Genomic DNA, 19759 nt, shown 5'->3' on the forward strand with positions numbered 1-19759 from the left:
TGCCAACCGGAATGTGACCGAGTGGATGCATGATGCTCGACTCTACGCTGAGACTGCATGCATGCAGCTGGGATCACAATCTTCTCTTATCGTTCATGTCAATGAGCAACTCCATAACATCTCTGTGAGAGTGTGTGCAGCTAACAGTTATTCTGTAAGAGCTCACCCTCGTTTGTGATTTAGAACTCAAACCAAGATGGGGAAGAAGGTGAGCCTGATGTTAAGCATGATCTCCTGGCACACAACACCGTCCAAAGATCACTGGTGATGCAAGGAGAGGAGGAGGATAAGGTGTCACTCGAGAGGGAGGGAAAAGAAGAGAGCCATCACATGTGTTGTCACCTTTGTGCATTTCTTTTCAATCAACTTCACATTTGAATTTGCCTGTGTCGTCTGGTCCCCAAGAAATAAAGAAGAAGCCAACGCATCCACGAAGAGATGATTGTTGCATCATTTCTGCCTTTCATCATCCCCAAAAACAAGAATTAAAGCAAGAGGGAGGTCACTTTTGAGTTATAATCATAATTGGGTCACTGCCCAAGGCTTTGTTCCATGGTTAAGTCTAGCAAGAACAAGAATTGTTGCAGAAGAATGGGGGAGAAAGCAAAGGACAAGTACATGCATGCATGGCTGCTACCTTTCGCTCTCGTCGTCGTCTTCTTCTTCTTCTTCTTCTATCATCATTAGCTTCGTCCAACCGCATCTAAGAACATGTCTCCTTCCATCGTTTTCCATCACATGCCTGCTTGTGTAGTTGCATACAAATCTTCTCTCCAGCTCCCATCCATCATCATTGCTGCTCGCCAGGGAATTAAAGCTCCTAGAGTCGCGACTAACGTTACGACGGACAGACACGGCACGCATCCAAGACTGCATCAATAATTGTCGCGATGATCTCGCAGGTTTTGATCTATCATATCCGTCGATAGGACGAGTCGCCTATCTAAATTCAAACATTTTGATGATGCCAAAATTAAATGAGTCTCGGCTCACTAATTTGAGCTAAGATCTTAGCTTAGCTTTCGAATCTTACATAGATCGAGATAAGAAACTCGGTCATCCTTTAGAGTGAGCTCGTTGTTCCAATTTTAAGTTCAGATTAATATTATTGCACCATAAGATGATCTTATCTATCGATAGGAAAAATCCATCATGTGAACAAATCATATGTCATGTCATCTATCAGTCCAATAGATGCTTTATCAATCGATTATCCCATCACATTAATACGCCACATAATTTGATGTTACTCCTCATGTCCTAATCGATGGCATCTTATAATGTATTGAATACTGAATCAAAGTCATTTTTGACGTCATCTATTAGGTGTCGCATATAATGCCGTATGATATCGTTGCGGAGATATTAGTCGGTGTTTACAGAAACGTTTCTCTTCGTAATAATAATAATAAAGATTTTGACGGCCAACGACACGGCGTGAGATGACATCACCCGTGACAGTTTGGAGGATGAGATGACATCACATGCGCTCTCGAGGGGAGACGCCGCCCGGGAAAGTTGTCAGGGTTGAATCAGTCGAGCTATCGTTCCCAAAGTCTTGGCAATTATTGGAGATCGTGGTCTAGCGACGGGGCCCACACCTCGCACGAGACAAGTAACGGCACTGATGCCTGCCGCACAGATAAGGGTGTTTTTGTCGTGATGTCGTGGCAGGACGGGCGGCCCAGATTCCATCACCCGGCACGAAACGCGAGACGTCAAATCACGCTCGGTGCCTCTTGGCCTTTTCGAAACGCCTCCCCGAAGCGTTGCCCTTCTCGCTCGCGGGCGGGCCCCACACGGCTTCGTCGGAGCGGAGAGAGGCGTCGGTGCGAATCTTTGGGGAAGCGAGAGTTAGTCTCGTATTTCTTTTCACTTGTCACTGTGTGTCGTGAGAGGGAGTTGTCTTCAAAGTTGATGGCAACGGTGAATGGTCCAGAGTCATGGGGCCCGCGATAGCTGTGTCCAGTGGTTATCCAGCTAAGCTGTTGGACCATCTTTACATGGTCCATGCTGAGGGCATCGCTTCCCCATTAAATAATGCACAGCTGCTATTATAGATTAAAGGATGGGAATGAAAAATAATACAAAATAATATCAGAGTTTTCGAAATCGATTTTCTAATATATTTTTGTAATGAGTGTTTCACGCATGAATTTTAATATGAATATTCGAGGAACATTGAATTTCTTTAATCGTATTTGTTTAAATATATTGAGTTGATCGTTTAAGTTTATTTAGATTTATAATCATATAATTAAATTTAAAGAAATAAATATGAATAAATAATAAAATATATACCCATATTGGAAATCTCTTTACTTCGATTTGTCCTATTTAAATGCATAAGATTCGTGACACACATATAGGAAAAGTTATATACTCATTTAAAGCATGGCATTTTGTTCCCAATATATGCATGTCAAAAGTAGATAAATAGGATCTCATCTGATTTATCGACACACCTCCTGAAAGATCACTTACCTCATACATTATTTAACTCAAAATGATATTAGAAAAACTTGATCTTGTTTCTTTTTCTCTCGATTCAAGATAAACTTCGTAATTATATAATGTAACATTATTTTTTTCTGTAAATGATAAGCGGTGAGAATAAGATTTGATCATAATATGTTATATGTTTGTGGACGCATTTGCGCGAATATATTTATATATTTGTTTGTAACCTACGATTAAACATCATTCGATATTGTGTCAAATATTAACTTATTTTTATGAATATCACATAAGCTAAGATAAGATAATTAGCATATTTAAGCTCGAACCAATTTTCAAAGATTAGAATGAGCATATAACTTAGTCAAAGACATTAATATAAATCTATATAGAGTATAACTATAATCATGGAAGACATAATTATCAATATATAGTTCTTTAATGTATATACACCAAATCAAACTTTTATATATACACATATATATATATATATATATATATATATATATATATAAGTTTGATTTATATTGTTATGATATATTATTATATATATTATATATATTATTATGTTTGATTTGGGTACCATCAATTTTCTTTAAATAAGAAAGTTGACTCAAAATTTTTTATTTTTTATTTTCATTAAGCAACTAAACTTTCTTGTGAGCATAATTTTTACCTTAATTCGTGACTACCACTCTAAATTACACAATCTTCCTCCTTTTCTTTTCCCAATTGATAATTATAATATCATTTGCGATCGATAATTAAACAGAAAAGATTATATTTTCATTTAAGGAATCAAAATACTAATTTATTTCTACAATTAACAATGAAATGGGACTTATTAAATCATTTGATATAAGCTTGAACTCGTCGAGATATGTTGTTATCGTGATAAATTGTAATGTTTAATTTAGGTACCATCAATTTTCTTTAAATAAAAAAGTAGAACGAGTGCTTTTTTATTTTTTTATCATTAAGCAACTAAATTTTCTTGTGAGCATAATTTCTGTTGACTATCACTCTAAATCACACAATCTTCCTCCATTTATTTTCTCAATTGATAATTATAATATCATTTCCCATCGACATTAAAACAAAAAAATGTTAAATATTCTTTTTAATTTTGTTCCTAGGTGAATAAATGAAGTTAATATATATAATATCATTGGTATATGTTTTAGGTGTTAGGTGAAAGATTGTTCATAATAAATGATGAATACAATATTTGATGTATTTTTATTAGTTAAATCAGTTAATATCTTTACACTTCATAAAATGCAATTTTGAATCGTCAATCTAAAATAAAAAAAATACAAATTAAATATGTCAAGCTTCATCGACATGGGATTGAAGATGAGAACAAGTCAAATTAGATGGCTTGTTGCTCCAATATATCTAAATCTACTCGCATATTATATTTCATGTGCCAAATGCTTCTCGGTAGAGAAGATACAATTAATTGCCTCATTGAAGTTGTGACAACCACAAGCATACAATTATTTATGTGCTTTAACTATGCTATACGAATACCGTATGAAGAGGATGATCATATGACAAATGACATGTAGGCACGACGTGGATGCAACATCATTTCCAACGCATCAATAACTAATATTGGATCTTTTACATTAAACAATCTTGCCATATGTATGCCAATATTATACTCCAATACATTTGGTTTATACGCATTATTGATTATATCATACTATTTTTCTAATACAATATTAACTCGTTAATAGTTAGAATCTTATATATTATATTAATATAAAAATTAATAGAGAATGTATTTATAGTTGATCTTCATCCGACACACGTGCCTATCATTTGATGTTAAGGGTGGAAGAAGAAAACGGAGGTCATCCTCCACTCGTCTGTTTATATCAGTAATGGTTCAATATAAACGATCATGGGTTATCTTCTTGTCACCCACATAAACAAAATATCAAAGAACGATTATTGGATGTAATTAGATATTATCTTATTATATAATTGTTTATATAATATTATACTCTTTTACGTTCGATAGGGGATCACCTTTCTGATAACTTATATACGTACTCGTATATTTTGATTTACTAATTGAAGCATCAAATAAATTAAACCTCTCTTAATCTTTATCTTCATGTAAATAACACCTTAGAAGCTCGTTCTTTTCACATCGAAAACATATGGGATAATCTTGTACATACGAGTTTGGACTCGACAAAGATATCAATTACGAATAGAAATTATCATTTGAAATGTCTGAAAATAATCTAAATGAGATTAATTTATTCAAAGTAGACCGGTCTGACCGATCGAATGTTTGAAAACTGGCCTACTACTCCTATTAAACGATCACAAAGTATTAGACGTGTCGATCATGAACCAGTTGTAGGGACGATTGTATTGGATCCTAACTCTTGCCAAGTTGATCGCATCGGCCCAAGCCGGCCGAAGTGAACCGGAACTGACCCAAGTTGTGCTGATGCGAGCCGAAGGATACCGTGGAAGCAAAGAAAAGGACGGGCAGTGGGTGGGGATCAGCTGCTCCACGCTTCAAGTCATCCATCCACAAACCGATCCATCCCAACGCTGCTGTGGAACGGGAACGCGGCTTTTGGCGTAATCAACGCGCTAGTAGCCAATCGCTGTTTGACAACACAGCTATTCTCGTGTATCGCGATCGACATCTGACACCGGATCTCGGTGGAATGGCGATTCCGTAGTTACATTGGAATAGAGGGGCAGATCAGTGAACCCATTTCCACAATCCCCGTTCCTTCGAGCTGGTTTCGCCGGCATAAGCGCCGTGCACGAGATCTCGGCCGTTGATTTCGATAACCCCATCGCCTACAGCCCTCCTTATTGCTATCTCATTATATAAAGGAACGAAACGGCATATTAAATTGACCTCTTGATTTGGTTTCCCGAAGAGGAGAGAGAGACGGCGGCGAAGAGGGAGAGGCGCGATTTCTAGGGTTAGGAATAGGGCTAAGGTTTTGGCTTTGTTCCTGCCGGCGATGGAGAGATCGAAGGGTCCTTACGTGGGGTGGCAGGAGGTGGTGGTATCCAACGACAGGGGTCGCCGGGTGGTGCACTACTACCTCAAGGGCGCCGGCGGCGGGGCGGATCTGGCGGTGGTGGGCCGCGAGAAGAGCGTGCGGCATATGTCCTACGCTGTTCCAAATCAGTTCGTTAGATTGCTCATGGCTAGGCCTCACGTCCTGCCTTCCTCGCCCTCGTCGTCACCGCACTCGCTGCAGGCGTTGTTCTCGTTTAAGTGGCGCTCGAGGAGGGAGGTCATCGACTGGCTCTCTTCTTTTGTTTCAGGTGCGCCTAAAGGTTCCGATTTGCTATTTGAAATCGTCGGATTTGATAAGGAATATGTGAAGAAACGTTGAAAATTGAAAACGCACATTTATTAAAGAAGCGAGTTGGTTTTTATGGCCTGTAAAATGGTTTGTGTGGTGAATCTGTTTGGTTCGTGATGGGAATTGATTGAAAGGTCGCTCCTCGTGGCCACTTTGTTTGATGATTTGGTTTGTTTGAGCGTTAGCCTGCGGGTTTTCTCATGTTTCCTTTCTTAATACGTTTTGTCTGTATTTGATGGACACCGGTGCTTTCTTTTATGCTTGAACTTTTGCAGCAGTATTTGATTTATTTCTGCAATTGATGTGTTCGTTGGAATTGGTGTTCTTTTCCTTATCTTATGTGCCAATCCTTTTCAACAAATTTCTAACAATTGATTGTAGGGATGGATATATTTGGTTTCTAATGGGATTCTTGCCAAAGGTGCATCCTTATGACTGCTCGTTTCTGGTTTGTTTGGCTTGTGAATTATCTCTTGTGTTCTTTGTGTGTGCAAATATTTATCCGTGAATAGTAGAATTATATTCAGCTGAGAAACAGGAACAAAGAAAGATCAAAAACATTTTTTTCTCCTGGATTTGTGTTACGAAATTGTGGAATAAAACTTTGCAGTATTAGGTTGTTTTTATCTATCGATGTGTTTTTTTGGAGAGGATCTTCGTTTCTCCTCGTATCTTTCTTTGGTAGATCATTTCTTGGGCGGTAGAGTTAGATGATTCTTTCTTGATCTCCGGTTATACCCTTTTTGATGGCATGCTGATATAGGATAATAAGAAATATAACAAGAACTCACGGAAAAATAAGGAAGTTTTCAACAAGAATTCATCTGGATGTCTTGATGCCTTTTAGTATTGTTTGGTGAAATTTCCAGTGTTTAGGATTCTTTACCCATCTTTTTTTTAAAAGATAGAGTAACTTAAGAATCTATTTGGTTGGGTTTAATGTGTTTTTGTTGCCTTATTTTTTTTTCAAATATATGCATCGACTTGATCTAAAAATATGCAGACTGTTGCACGTGTTCAGTTTGTGTTCTTGTTGTTATGTATACACATTTATAGCATTGTTTTTCCCTTTTTTCATTGAACTTGTTCTTTTAGATCTGGATTACTTTATTTTTCTTTTTATCTTTTGTAATTACTTTCTCTTGTTTGTTTTATTTGTCCTTTCTCTCCATTTTTCTAGAACAAATCTAGTGGTGCTTGATTTGGCCTGTGGTTATTGCTTTCTTCCTTGTTTCCAATCCTGCATGGTTCTACTCTTTTGTCTTTGAAGTTTATTGAAGGATGTTGTAATTCTTTTCTTTTGTGACTCCTCTTAACTGAGATATATTACCAGTTTCATGTTATTTTCTTCCTCAATTTGTTGATCTGTGGTGTGTCTAAATTCTTCTAGTTGGACTGTGGATTCTGTCATGCCACACTAATCTTTTGTGCTTATGCTTCTTTCGCCTTTTTAGATCACAGTATGCTAGTTTCTCTTTAAATTATCTATGATTTCTCGTCGTTCATCCATATTAATAAGATTTTTTTGGATGTTTCTGCCAAAACTTTCTGAATATTGTATTTATTTAAATTTTCATTTTTACCCTTTGATATAGTTAAAACTTTCATATCTGAATCAGTTGCATGGCTGATTATTTCTCTTTTCTATTTCAGATCTTCATTGTGAGAACTGAAATAGAAAAATACCATGTTGCTATTTCTCTTTTCTATGTCATATTTCTCTTTTATATTATACCTTGTTTCTTTAGATCTTTTCTTTAGTCTTAACATTGGTCGAAGTGAAACAAATACCATGTTGTTTTCAGGCTTTGTAAAAGCTACCTTTTGCTCTTGTTATTAAGTAGTTCTCTACTCATTTACTCTCTTTATTTGATGTTGTGTAAGGTATAAAATTCCATTTGTCCATATTTTCTTACATTTGATTTTGATCTTAAGTCTCTGCAACAAATTGATTGGTTTATGAGAGAAACATTTTGAATTAGGCCAGATTTCTACATCTACTTTACCATGTGAAAAACATCCATGTGTTCTAGGATTATAGTGTATGTACTGATTTTTGTTTGGTTATTGTCTTATGTTGAAGCTTCAGTAACTTCAAATGTTTTATTGATGGTTAAATGTAGTTGTTTAGGAGCCTTGTGTTGCATATTTGGCAACCAATGAATTATAGGGGAACTCTAATTTATATGTTGATCATAATTTCTAGTTATTTCTGTTGGCCTCTGTTTTGTAACCTTAACAATCCTGTTTGTTTTTCTTGATTGGGATATAATAGTAGTTTTCCTTCTGATTTTCATTTACTTAAGTCTCTATCTAGTTGAAACATGTTACCCTTTTTTAATTTTCTCACATTTTGTGGCGTGCTTTCTCTATTCAAGTTGTAAGTCTGGAATTTGTTCAATCGAATGTTTGAATAGCTAACATGCTTGTATATCCAGATGCCAATGCCACCGAGTCTCCTCTGGCAGTTGATGGATTTCCAGATTGTGAAGATTCTGAAACCGATCTCCCAACTTCCAAGGTACCAAAAACAGTATAATTGGATGTCTTTCAAAAATTAGTTGCAATATGATACTCTTCTATAACAGAAAAATATTTTTTTATTAACTTCAGTGCTCATGTTCATTCAGCTTCCTTCAAGAAAAACAGCACATCCATCTAAAGAGTTTTCATGGCTAGGTGCCTCATGGATCTGCCGTAAAAGGAAAAAGCATTATCGATCCTTCTGCAAGAACGGAATCACAATTTCAGTAAGCACTATTTCCAAAATTTTCTTTGCTACCAATGTTATTGGCATGTCCTTGATTATGAATGCTTTTCTTTTCCTGCGTAGGTCCATGATTTTGTCATTGTAATGGCTGAAGAGAAGAAGAGTCTTGTTGCTTATGTGGAAGATTTATATGAGGACTTGCGAGCTAACAATATGGTTGTGGTACGGTGGTTTCACGAAGTTGATGAAGTTGGTATTGTTTTGCCTCCCGACACTAATGACAGAGAGATTTTCTTTTCACTTTGTCTTCAAGATTTCAGTGTTGAGTGCATTGATGGATTGGCTTCAGTTCTCAGTTCTCAGCATTTTGAGCAGTTTCAGAATGAGGCAAGACACACCAACTGGAGACCTTATATGTGCCGCAGGCAGATTGATAATGATGATGTAAAGCCATTTGATATCACCCAACTCCAAGGCTACTGGAGCCAGCAATTACTTCGGTCCATGTTCACATCTCCCGTTAAGTTGAGGCTGAAGATTACCCGTGGTGGTTCTGTTTTATCTGCAGGAAAAAGTGATGTTTTCCTAGGTGATTCCAGGAGGAATCACCAGTTGCATGATCGGGATATCCATGTTGCAGAAACCACTATAATGGATATGCAATCTAGAGGTTCTGCTGTTAGCAGAAAAACTGGAAAGAATGTCACAAGCACCCTTTCTGGATCTGCTTTGATAAGAAAAAAGTTATTTAAGCAAAAACTTCAGCAACAATTATATCCTGGTTGCCATGTTGAAGTGCTTTCACAGGACAGTGGAATAAGGGGTTGCTGGTTCCAATGTGTGATTATCAAAAGGCATCAGGATATGGTAAAGGTCCGTTACCAAGATATACTAGATCCTGAAGATGGTGGTAATACGGAGGTAATTACTGGAAACATTACTTTTAAGTTGCCTCTCTATCACATCTGTATCTATGCTCAGACCTTTTTTTTGCAGGAGTGGGTATCGCTATCCAGGGTTGCAGCACCTGATGAGCTTGGCATTCGCTGTGAAAGGACCATTGTTCGTCCGCACCCTCCTCAGAGAGGCAAGACATACAACTTTGATGTTGGTGCTATTGTGGATGCATGGTGGCATGATGGCTGGTGGGAAGGAATTGTCATTCATAAAGATTTTGAAGGGCAAATGCATGTGTACTTTCCAGGTATTGTTACTAATGTTATACAAGTTATGCCAAATGCATTCCAAAATTAGATATTTCATCCTGATAGAATACTTCTATGCTACTAATGTCATGTATTGCTAACTCTGATTGTGCAGGAGAAAATCGCACCTCGGTTTTCTGTCAAGGTGAGTTGAGGCAGTCTCATGATTGGATCAATAACAAATGGAACAGATTAGAAGAAAGGATGGATATTGCAGATTCATTGTTCTCAGACACGATGATCAATACGAAGGATTTATCTGATTCTGAACAATTCACCAAAGAGCAATACACTGAAGAAACTAATGGCAGCAGCTTACCAGCTGACATGGTACAAGATGAGAACATTCCAAGTGGAGATTCATCGAGCGATGGGGAGGCAGGCATACTGGACCTTACCAAAGACTCCCATTTCAATAAGCTCAGATGGAAGAGAAAACGAAGAAGGGAGCAAACAGAAGATGGTTCTTCTCACAAGAAACAACACTCTGAAGCTAGCAGCGGTGGCAGTCAAGATGCGGCGGAGTCCAATGCCTGTGGGGGCTTTGTGCTACCCAAGTCATTGACTGTTGATCACGAGAACTGCAAGATCGGTGGTGACCCTCTGTTCAATACGCCAATGGCGATCTCCAGCCTCGTGATGTCCCAGTAAAGCCTGGTGATTGTACATTCCCCACGTTGGATGTTGCTTTATCTGAGGATTACGGCAGCCATGGCGGGATGCGGTTTTCATGCATCCCCATGCTCTCCTCACCCCACGGGATGAATAAAGCCCTCAGCCTGACACTTTCTACGTTTGTGTTTCTGTTCAAGGATGAGGAGGATATGCAAGAACTGAAGCATTGACCTCTAATGTATCCTAACCCAAATTTTGCCCATCATTCATTTCGAATGACATCCCATCTCAATCCCAGTCTTGCCTTTGAACACTAACCGTTGTATTTCTTATTTAAGTAAAAGAAATGACTACTTTATGTTGGTACTTTCATCTCTGTCGGTAAGATTTTACTGTACTTTATGGTTGGAGATTCATTGACCACGTCGAGTACTTAAATAACCTATTACTCTCATGGATGTACGCATCTCTGCTCTCTTTTCTCAAGCTTGTACCAGTTCTGCACGTTTCCTTCCTCGGCCGTCTGGACCTGTCCTTGACTCCGTCTGGTTGAGTTATCCGTTCATCACCCTCGTCACTGTTCTTATTTTCGTTGACTTCGGACTACTACGAGACTGTTGAGCGCGAGATTTGAAGCACATCACCAATTTGACATCAAGTGCTTAGCGTTCCGTCTCGGGAGCCCACAATTTACCCCTTTGGTGAGTAGGGACAAACTCCTTGGGCTCGTCTCGGGACCCACAAGACGCACTGACGACCGACTTATTGTACCCACCGACCCTGTTGCTTTGTCACATATGCGGGACCCGACAGGCACCGGAAAAGGTAAGCGAAACGGGTTCTAATTTCCCAAGTCGTCTATTAATTGGTGCAGGCGGCCCTTCGTCAATTTCTGGTGGTCTAAAAGGACGAAAAATCAAGTGTCAATTACGATCCGTGGGTGATTAGCTCACCGCCTTCCTCGCCCCGCAATCCCAAAGCCACCTCGCATCGGATCGGATTGCTGTTCGCCGACTCTTTCCTTTCTTCGATTGGTCGTCGCTGATGGCGACGAGACCTAAGAAATTCTTGGAGAGCCTCATCAAGCCCTTCATCGGCGGCCGCAACAAAGGTAGGTCTTTTTCTCTTCTTCCTGGCCTTTGAGTGTTTGAGGTTTGTTTTCCGGCTCCAATCGATTTGTTATGGTGTCTGCAGAGGAGAAGGGGGAGGAGGACTTGGAGGCGATCGCGGCCACGGAGCACAAGGTGTTCCGCTACGAGATGCTGGTTGCGGCCACCCGCAACTTCAACCCCAAGCAGAAGCTCGGCGAAGGGGGATTCGGTCCCGTCTTCAAGGTAAAGTGTGCGCAATCGATTAACGACGATGAATTAGGGCTTTGAATTGAGCGGAGGGAGAAGTGGCGTATGTCGATTGATGAGTAGCGTGATCGATACTGCAGGGACGGTTGGAGGATGGGCGGGACGTGGCGGTGAAGCGCCTGGGGCGGGGTTCGCGGCAGGGGGCGCGGGAGTTCGAGAACGAGGCGATGCTGCTGTCGCGGGTGCAGCACAAGAACGTGGTGAACCTCTACGGCTATTGCGCCCACGACGACGACAAGCTCCTCGTCTACGAGTACATCCCCAACGAGAGCCTCGACAAGCTCCTCTTCTCCGGTAAGCACTCACCCCCTTCTTCCTCCTCCCGCACCCCCCGTAGTAACTCAACGCACTATTCAACGGACGACGAAAGTCACGACAACCGAATGATGTCATCGCGCACTGTAGACCCACGTTGGTGCATGCGCGCCACCTCGGTCACCCGGTGACCTAGTCGTGACTCGAAGCGCGTCTCGTTTTGCAGCTTGTGTTCATCTGACATGCATCTCTGAGCATTCATTCAGATTGCAGGAAACGCGTCGAAAACGACGACGCCGTGATTCTTTAATGACTACGATGCATCATTTAGGAGTCCCACTGCCTGACATTACATGGTCCTTCGACCCAAATCATCACATGTGAATCACTCGAGTCACGGCTTGTACGTCATTTTCTTCGCATGGAAATGGTTTCTTGAGAATGGGGTGAGTTCAAATTTTCCACGGCCAAATAGTAGTCCCATCAAATCAGACCGCGAAGCCCGTGTGTAACGTGTCTTGCTGATCAACATAAGTCAGCATTTGTTGATCAGCCAGACACGTTGCATTCTGTGCATAAGTCACCATCGATGCTTCCTCGTTTAGACAGAGAGCACGCAAGAAGGAAACCGACGCAATGTCATCTTGTTAGAATCCGTATCCGTTAGTCTCACCTTAATTGTGCAATGGTGGTCAACTAATAAGACCACCCAAAAGGTGCTTTTAGACGTGTATGATTGGTTTCACCCCATGCAGTCAATGTAGGCATCGATAAAAGGCAAAGTCAATAACTTTGACTAGTCTACCGCTGACAACAGGCTGAGCTGGAGTTTGCATCATTTGGCTGAGCATATCTGGAGAACCAATGCAATTATTTCCTCTTAATTTTATGCTTGGAACATGTGAATTGTGATTGGTAGCTGACGTTTACTGCAATTTCTTTGTTGAGAAGGAGAAGACGAGGGTAATGGGAGCCGGATGCAGCTGGACTGGAAGCGGAGGTACCAGGTGATCGTCGGGGTGGCGCGGGGGCTGCTCTACCTGCACGAGGGCGCGCACACCGCCATCATACACCGTGACATCAAGGCCAGCAACATCCTGCTCGACAACCGGTGGGTCCCCAAGATCGCCGACTTCGGCATGGCGCGGCTCTTCCCCGAGGACCAGACCCACGTCAACACCCGCGTCGCCGGTACCAATGGCTACATGGCGCCGGAGTATGTCATGCACGGCTCCCTCTCCACCAAGGCCGACGTGTTCAGCTTCGGCGTCTTGGTTCTCGAGCTCATATCGGGCCGGAAGAATTCCGCATTCAGCCCCCTCCCCGACCCTGAGGCCAACAGCCTTCTGGAATGGGTATGATCCCTTCCTCCTCCATACCTATATATTGTCGGATGACATGTTGATTCGAATGGCTTCTTCTCAGGCTTGGAAGCTCTACAAGAAGGGCCAGAGGCTGGAGCTACTGGATCCTGCTGTGGCGTCCACGGCCGACGCAGAGCAAGTCGCGATGTGCGTTCAGATCGGCCTCCTCTGCACACAGTCTGACCCCAAGCTGCGGCCGGACATGAAGCGCGTGGTGATCATCTTATCCAAGCAGCCGAGCGTGCTCGAGGAGCCGACCAGGCCTGGCATTCCTGGATCCAGATACCGAAGAAGATCCTACGGAACCCGCGGCTCCCACTATTCAGCCGGCGAGTCCTCCTCGACTATCAACTCCGCCTCCACCGCTGCCACGACGGCAACCACCTCGACCACCCTCACTATGCATCAGGAGTCGCATCAGGAGCAACATCCTAATCCTACGTGACAATAGATCGTGTTGTTCGCACTCTCTTCGTTATTTTGTATAAAACGAGCAGGTATTAGTTTCGTTTTATTATACGTTGTTCCTTTTGTTGTGTGTAAATTCTTTTAGGAACACTTGGTCTCTTGGACGAGCTTTCTGGAAGTAGGAAATCTTTAATGCAGAGAAATGTGGTTGTAGAGATTTTTTTTATATGCAGGATTGGATGATAAATAAGATTTGGTTTTGAGATAAATTAGTTGAGCATAGATAGGAAATACATAATTAACTAGTCATCACCCATAAGCATCACACAAGATCCATGGGAGGAAAAAGCTTTGACGACCTACCATACGCTTGCTTGCTTGCGTGGATAGGAATCCAAATGATAGCTTAGGACGGTTACAAATTACATCTCTTGTAAAATCTTTATGGAAATATTTTATCTCTCTAAAGATTATATATAAAAACACATTCTCAACTTCAGGTAGAAAGACGTTGAAATTGAGAACATAGACCCACAAAAGTTGCGAGACTAATTTGAACGTCGGAGGAATTGACAAGGGAAACCTCTCTCGACTTTGGTTTTTATGCATATAACATCTCGGGAGAAAGCGTTTTTCACCTTGGATGACTCTGTATATACATATCAGGACTATATCAAGCTGATAAGAACATCAATGATATTTTTTCTTAACAAGTATAAATAATAAAATATTAAGTTATTTTAAAATATCTTAATAAGTATAAAATAATAAATTATTAAGTTAAATTGAAGATATCAGCTAACATAATTGGAAAGTATTTTAATAGTTTAATGTAAGTTCGTAGGATCGAATTCTATCTTTTGTCAGTTACCCTTAAAAAAAATAGTTGAAGATAAATTTGTTGAGCATAAATAATAAAATACTCGAGATAAATCGATTAGCTTGATAAAAAAATTAATAATTTATCGTAAGATCCCGAGATTAAAATCTGTCTATGTCACTCACCTTAAAAGAAAAAAGTTGGAGAAATAGAAAGAGAAGGCTGGAAGGAGGATAAGATGAACAGCAAGAATACATGAAACAAGCAAACAGGACTATGATGTTGCATGGAGACGCAGTTTCTCGGATTATATCAGATGAAGCATCCGAGGCCATTCCAAAAGACACTCATGAAAGTAAAGAAAAGGTGATCTCCAAAAGACTTGGAAATGTTCAAGCCAGAAACCGAATCAAACCATTCATACATAACAAGGAGTGATATCAAGAACTCCATCTAGCTATAATATATGCCTCAGCAATGGAAACTGCATGACTAAACATCAAAATCCTATTAAGCTCATCTTAGCTGACAGTATTCCAACACCTGAATCCAAATGGCAGTCACCCTACAATGGATGCCGCTGTGTGGAAAAAGTCGATCTTGAGCATCGAGGGGACTAATCGATAGCGTAGGAAAAAGGCCATCCACGACAAACAAACAAGAACAAGATCACTATCACTGGAGCAACCCAGATGGATCAGTAGCTACTTCTACAGCAAATGATGCAATTCCCTTATATATATGTATATATATTATGTGACTATCATTCCAGCAAAACTTTGAGATGTCCTGGTTCAGCTATCATCGTCAAGACCTCTGCTTTACCATGGACCTGTTTGTGTCCTCCTCAAGAGATGTTTCTTTGTTCCATGCAGCTGACTGATCATCTGCAAGTCCTGTTAGAACGAAATTTAAACCTTAAGTACATTCATCTTATATAGAGTATATCAATATTCCGATTAGATAAATATACTTGCACAACAAAGTTGATATATTAAAGAAATTTGACAATTAATTAATGACTTTCGGTCTGTTGGATTATTTTGACATGTTCTGATTAGGGCTTGAAGTTTGAAAGAACGTTAAAGATTATGAGAGGTCTACTTCGGCGCTATTTTGATCCGCGTTGAAAATAAAAAGCATATCTTGAAATTCTAAGCCAAGAACAGCAAGATTATTGCAACATCTTTAAATGGAGGGAAAAATTATAAATGAACGATCGTTTTAGAAAGAAAGAGTTACCTGATTCTTCTGCATCTCCATCATCTCTGCCTGCAAACATTGAACAGTGTCACCGATGTTACTCTCATGTTTGCACATAGTGTCGTATATAACTGTGTATAGTATGGCTTTCTAATATCATAACTTTCATATTTACATGCTGTGGCATAGTGATAAGTGTTCATGAATATCGATGAAACAAATGAAACCGGAAGGTGTTTTTTTTTCCTCAACAAATATGTCCATTCTCTTATTATGTAACGAAAATATCATAGCATTAGTGACATCATTCAACTAACTTATAGGTCTTCCAGGCAGAAGTATGAAATCAGGATTTCCAATTTAACTTAAAGGCTACCACTCTCACTTTGATCCCCAACTTGCAGCCTCCTATCTCTGATAGTCACATACAAGCTGCGACTTCATCATTATAAACATCCAAGTGGAAAAGACGATGACAACGTTACTGAAAATTTCGGACAGTGATGCAAGGATTGCGGTCATAGAAAGGAAGAAACTGATGGACATCTATTTTTATAGACAGATTTCAATGACTTGATGAAAAATTAAATCATGTTATCATGAATCGGACATGTAAATATAAGCATTACAACTAGAAAAACCTGCTTTTCTTGCAATTCTTGATTTTGCTCTTTGAGTTTTTCTACTTCAGCCTCCAGCTCCATGGTATAAGCCTAACTCAAATCAGTAAAAAAAGAGTATCCACTCAGTATCTACACAATGTCCTTTAAAAAAGAGAAACCGACAAAAGCCCTTGTTCTCCATTCAAATGACAAAAAGAAACTGGAATTAGGAACATAGCCAATGATTACAAGCATTATTGTTTGTCGTCGGGAGTAACAGCTTAATTGTTCTATAGATTACTACGATAAAATACTAAAGGAAATATCATGCCAAATAATTTATGAATCATCAATGTAGGATTGAAATATGTAATCTCATTCACAGAAAGATAAATGCTCAGCATCAGGATAAAGCTCAATTACGACTTTGCTTGTCTAGATCTACATTGTTCTGATACTTGTCCTTCCAGCATCGGTTAGTTGTCCGCAAGCATGTTGATCAAGAACATACTTGCCTTCCAGGAATAAAATGCATCTATATATGCCACATGGTGGCCAAAGATCAATCAAGCCTTCCATCTTTCGTCTGAATAATAATGTTCAGAAAACTTTTGACACCGAACATTAACAACATGAACCGTGTTCGTATATCGTATTGGTTTCATTATCATGTCACGATCGATTCAGGATCCTAAATTTCTTTCAACCTAAACAACAAATTTTGTAGCTCAAAACTCGAAAAGCTGAGGAACAAATTTCTTACCAAAGAACAGTCTCACATCTCATGCAACAAACTAAGAGAAAGTTGGCCAGGCTAAATCTTAAACTAGCACTCACAAGTAGAACACCAAATCCAAAATGCATAGTATTGTTCTATTAATGTGCAATTATGCAAAGAATTCAAGCAAAGCATAAACTAGGAAAGGTACCTGTTTCCGGGCACGCGATCTAGCAGCTGACTCCCTGTTCTTGATCATCCGCCTCTGTCTCCTCTCTATAACTTTCTCCACGCTCCCACTGCGCTTCCTTCCCCTCATCCCGCCATTAAACATGTATGGAACCTTCGGCACCGAAGACAGATCCCTGTTGGCTTTCTCGAGTATGTCGGGAGAGAGATGATTCCCCGGCGACCCGGTCACTGCTACAACTCTAGCTCTGTCTGGGCCAATTATCCCTGTCATCAACCCGTCGGTCATTTCAGCATCATCGAAGCTAACAAGTCCTCTGCTTCGCACAGGAATCGGAGCCGCGTAAGGTCTCGCCACAGTGACCATCATCCCCAGATCGGCAGCTGAACTACGAGGGATGCAAGCGTTGATTGTGTTCGTATTACTTCGATGCTCAAATCCAAGAGCAAGCCCGGTGGCGTTGTTTATCGTCGGCATATCGTCAAACAACACATTGGTGCTACTGCTTCTGTTGCCGGCCGGCCTTGGAAGTGCTGGCGACGGAGTCGAGTCCTCCCGCACCACCCCGGCTTTCACCAAGAACTCCTCGAGGGTCATCTCTCCCAGACTGGTCTGCTGCGGGACGTCAGCGCCGACGCCGGCGATTCCCTGAACGTAGGAGGCGGTGGAGCCGCCGGCGAGGTCCCGCCAGACCTCGTCGACCGTCTTCTGGCTGAGGGTCCTAGGCAGGGTGAGCAAGCCCTGCTGCTGGAGGCCAGGGCCAGCTGCTGTGCCGCCGCGGCCCTCACCGAAGGCCGCGGTCATGGCGTAGGTCTCCTCCGCGGTCCACACGTTCTTGAGCAGCTCGTCCATGTTCATCGACCCGAAGTCCTTCCCCAGCCCACCGAGCGTGGTCTGCAACTCGTCGAACGTGAGCGAGTAGATGGACCCCTGCCGTGCCAGCGGCGGCGCCTCTCTATCGGCACCTCTGCCACCTCCAAAATTCTCGAGATTCATCTCTTTCCTTCGACCTCCGAAAAATGTAATCCAATCATGACACTCAGTTGGATTCCACAAACAAACACTCAAAACCTGCCTGCAACCAAACAGCAGTGACAACATTTCCCACTACCATATCTCACATAATTTATCTTAAACAAATATATCTTACATAAATCAGCATAGCATCGAAGAATCATCATCTTAAACAAATATATCTTACAAAAATTAACATATCTTACAAAAGTTGACATCATAAACAACTATATCTATATCCCCATGTAATTCTTCTTTCCAAAATTAGTAAAAACACTAGATTTCTTATGAACGTGGGTTAGATGACGGAGACGAGGAGAGGAAGGATGAGAAGAGAGGCACGCGTCTCTCTTCTCGTATTTGCTTGGTGATGGCAGCTTGGAGGGAGGCCCAGGTGTCGGAACGCGGGAGGGCGGGAGAGACGAGGGAGGTTGGGGCGGCGCATTAGAAAAAGAGGTGGGCGCTAGCGACGTGGCTCACTCCGAGAAGGGGAAGCAGCCGACGAGGGCCACGCGCCGCATGAGGATTCGCCTCAGGGTGCCGCTCCCGCCGTCGCTTTCGCGGCCGGACGGGTGAGGTTGTGCACGCGGACAGCACGAATGCGGCCCACGAGCGGCTTCGGTGTCTGCTTCCCTCGCCCTTGGATGGAGATCTTGTGCGGAATTGTAAGCAAGCATTCATGGATGGATCCATATTGTTGAATCGAAGTAGCTCGGGGTTCATTGTGAGTGTTACTACACTTCACCAGATTGAAAGTACGATTGACAGAAGAGCTTTGCACAAGTAAACACAGACATTGCCGGATCTGCCGCAAGGTCTAGTCCGGATGAAGCAGGAGCTGTTGCTGGATCATTGGAGAGAATGACAGAAACCAAGGAGGTCTCACATTCTCATTGATGGCTTGACATGAGAACTTTCTGTCATGTCTCAGTCAAAGGCTCCTCTTTGCTTGCCTGATGATGTCGAACCCGACATGGCTCAGATGAGTCGGTTGCCGGGGAGCAACTTCTGACGGCCAAACATTATAGAATAAAGGCAGACCATCCGACCAGAAACTTGTACTGAACAATGAATCTCCTGCACTTGCAAAACTGGCTGCGCCATTGCGTCTGTCCCTGAACTGACAAATCCAAACACCAGTAATCCTTCATCCACCTCGACCATAAAGCTGTGGCCCCAAGAACGCAGATGAACCAGAGGGAAGCAGCAGCAGCTGAGGCTCCGTGCACGACAAGGTGGGCAAACGACGTCTGCGCGCCGCTATCTCGATATCAGGGAACCCGAAAACTCACAGCCACTTATATGATCGCATTTGTAACTAATACCAAAAATATCGATGATATTTAAAGTAATCCGATTTGGAACGTATATAAGAAGTTTGATGTGATAAGGAGAAACTCAAACACTTGTTCAAAGATTGATGTGGATTCGGATACAAGTAGATCCGCATAAAAATCAAGGTTGGAAGGTTATAAGACATATTT

General features: G+C 41.3%; 3 protein-coding genes across 5 annotated transcripts; 2 read left to right on the plus strand and 1 right to left on the minus strand.

Annotated features, from left to right (window-relative positions):
• Window positions 1–5350: 5350 nt before the first annotated feature.
• Window positions 5351–10715, plus strand: LOC103986931 (uncharacterized). Its single transcript, XM_009405082.3, has 6 exons — window positions 5351–5772; window positions 8252–8334; window positions 8444–8563; window positions 8647–9444; window positions 9520–9727; window positions 9844–10715. Exons 1-6 carry the CDS (start codon window positions 5463–5465, stop codon window positions 10377–10379), a joined length of 2055 nt encoding a protein of 684 aa, XP_009403357.2. The 5' UTR covers window positions 5351–5462; the 3' UTR covers window positions 10380–10715.
• A 532-nt stretch (window positions 10716–11247) lies between these two features.
• LOC103986932 (cysteine-rich receptor-like protein kinase 43) lies at window positions 11248–13954 on the plus strand. 3 transcript variants are annotated; one of them, XM_009405083.3, is made up of 5 exons: window positions 11248–11454; window positions 11538–11677; window positions 11782–11995; window positions 12905–13311; window positions 13382–13954. In XM_009405083.3, the coding sequence occupies exons 1-5, from the start codon at window positions 11388–11390 to the stop codon at window positions 13763–13765; spliced, it is 1212 nt and encodes a 403-aa protein (XP_009403358.2). In that variant the 5' UTR covers window positions 11248–11387; the 3' UTR covers window positions 13766–13954. The 3 variants fall into 3 exon arrangements, with proteins under 3 accessions (XP_009403358.2, XP_009403359.2, XP_009403360.2); XM_009405084.3 differs by having other exon boundaries at window positions 12908–13311; XM_009405085.3 differs by having other exon boundaries at window positions 12914–13311.
• A 1013-nt stretch (window positions 13955–14967) lies between these two features.
• On the minus strand, window positions 14968–18608 carry LOC103986934 (bZIP transcription factor TRAB1). Its single transcript, XM_009405086.3, has 4 exons — window positions 17283–18608; window positions 16393–16464; window positions 15791–15820; window positions 14968–15444 (listed from the first exon to the last, which is right to left on the minus strand). The coding sequence occupies exons 1-4, from the start codon at window positions 18360–18362 to the stop codon at window positions 15370–15372; spliced, it is 1257 nt and encodes a 418-aa protein (XP_009403361.2). The 5' UTR covers window positions 18363–18608; the 3' UTR covers window positions 14968–15369.
• Window positions 18609–19759: the final 1151 nt, after the last annotated feature.

This window comes from Musa acuminata, chromosome BXJ3-6 (assembly GCF_036884655.1).
Source record: "Musa acuminata AAA Group cultivar baxijiao chromosome BXJ3-6, Cavendish_Baxijiao_AAA, whole genome shotgun sequence".
Classification (NCBI taxonomy): Eukaryota; Viridiplantae; Streptophyta; class Magnoliopsida; order Zingiberales; family Musaceae; genus Musa; species Musa acuminata.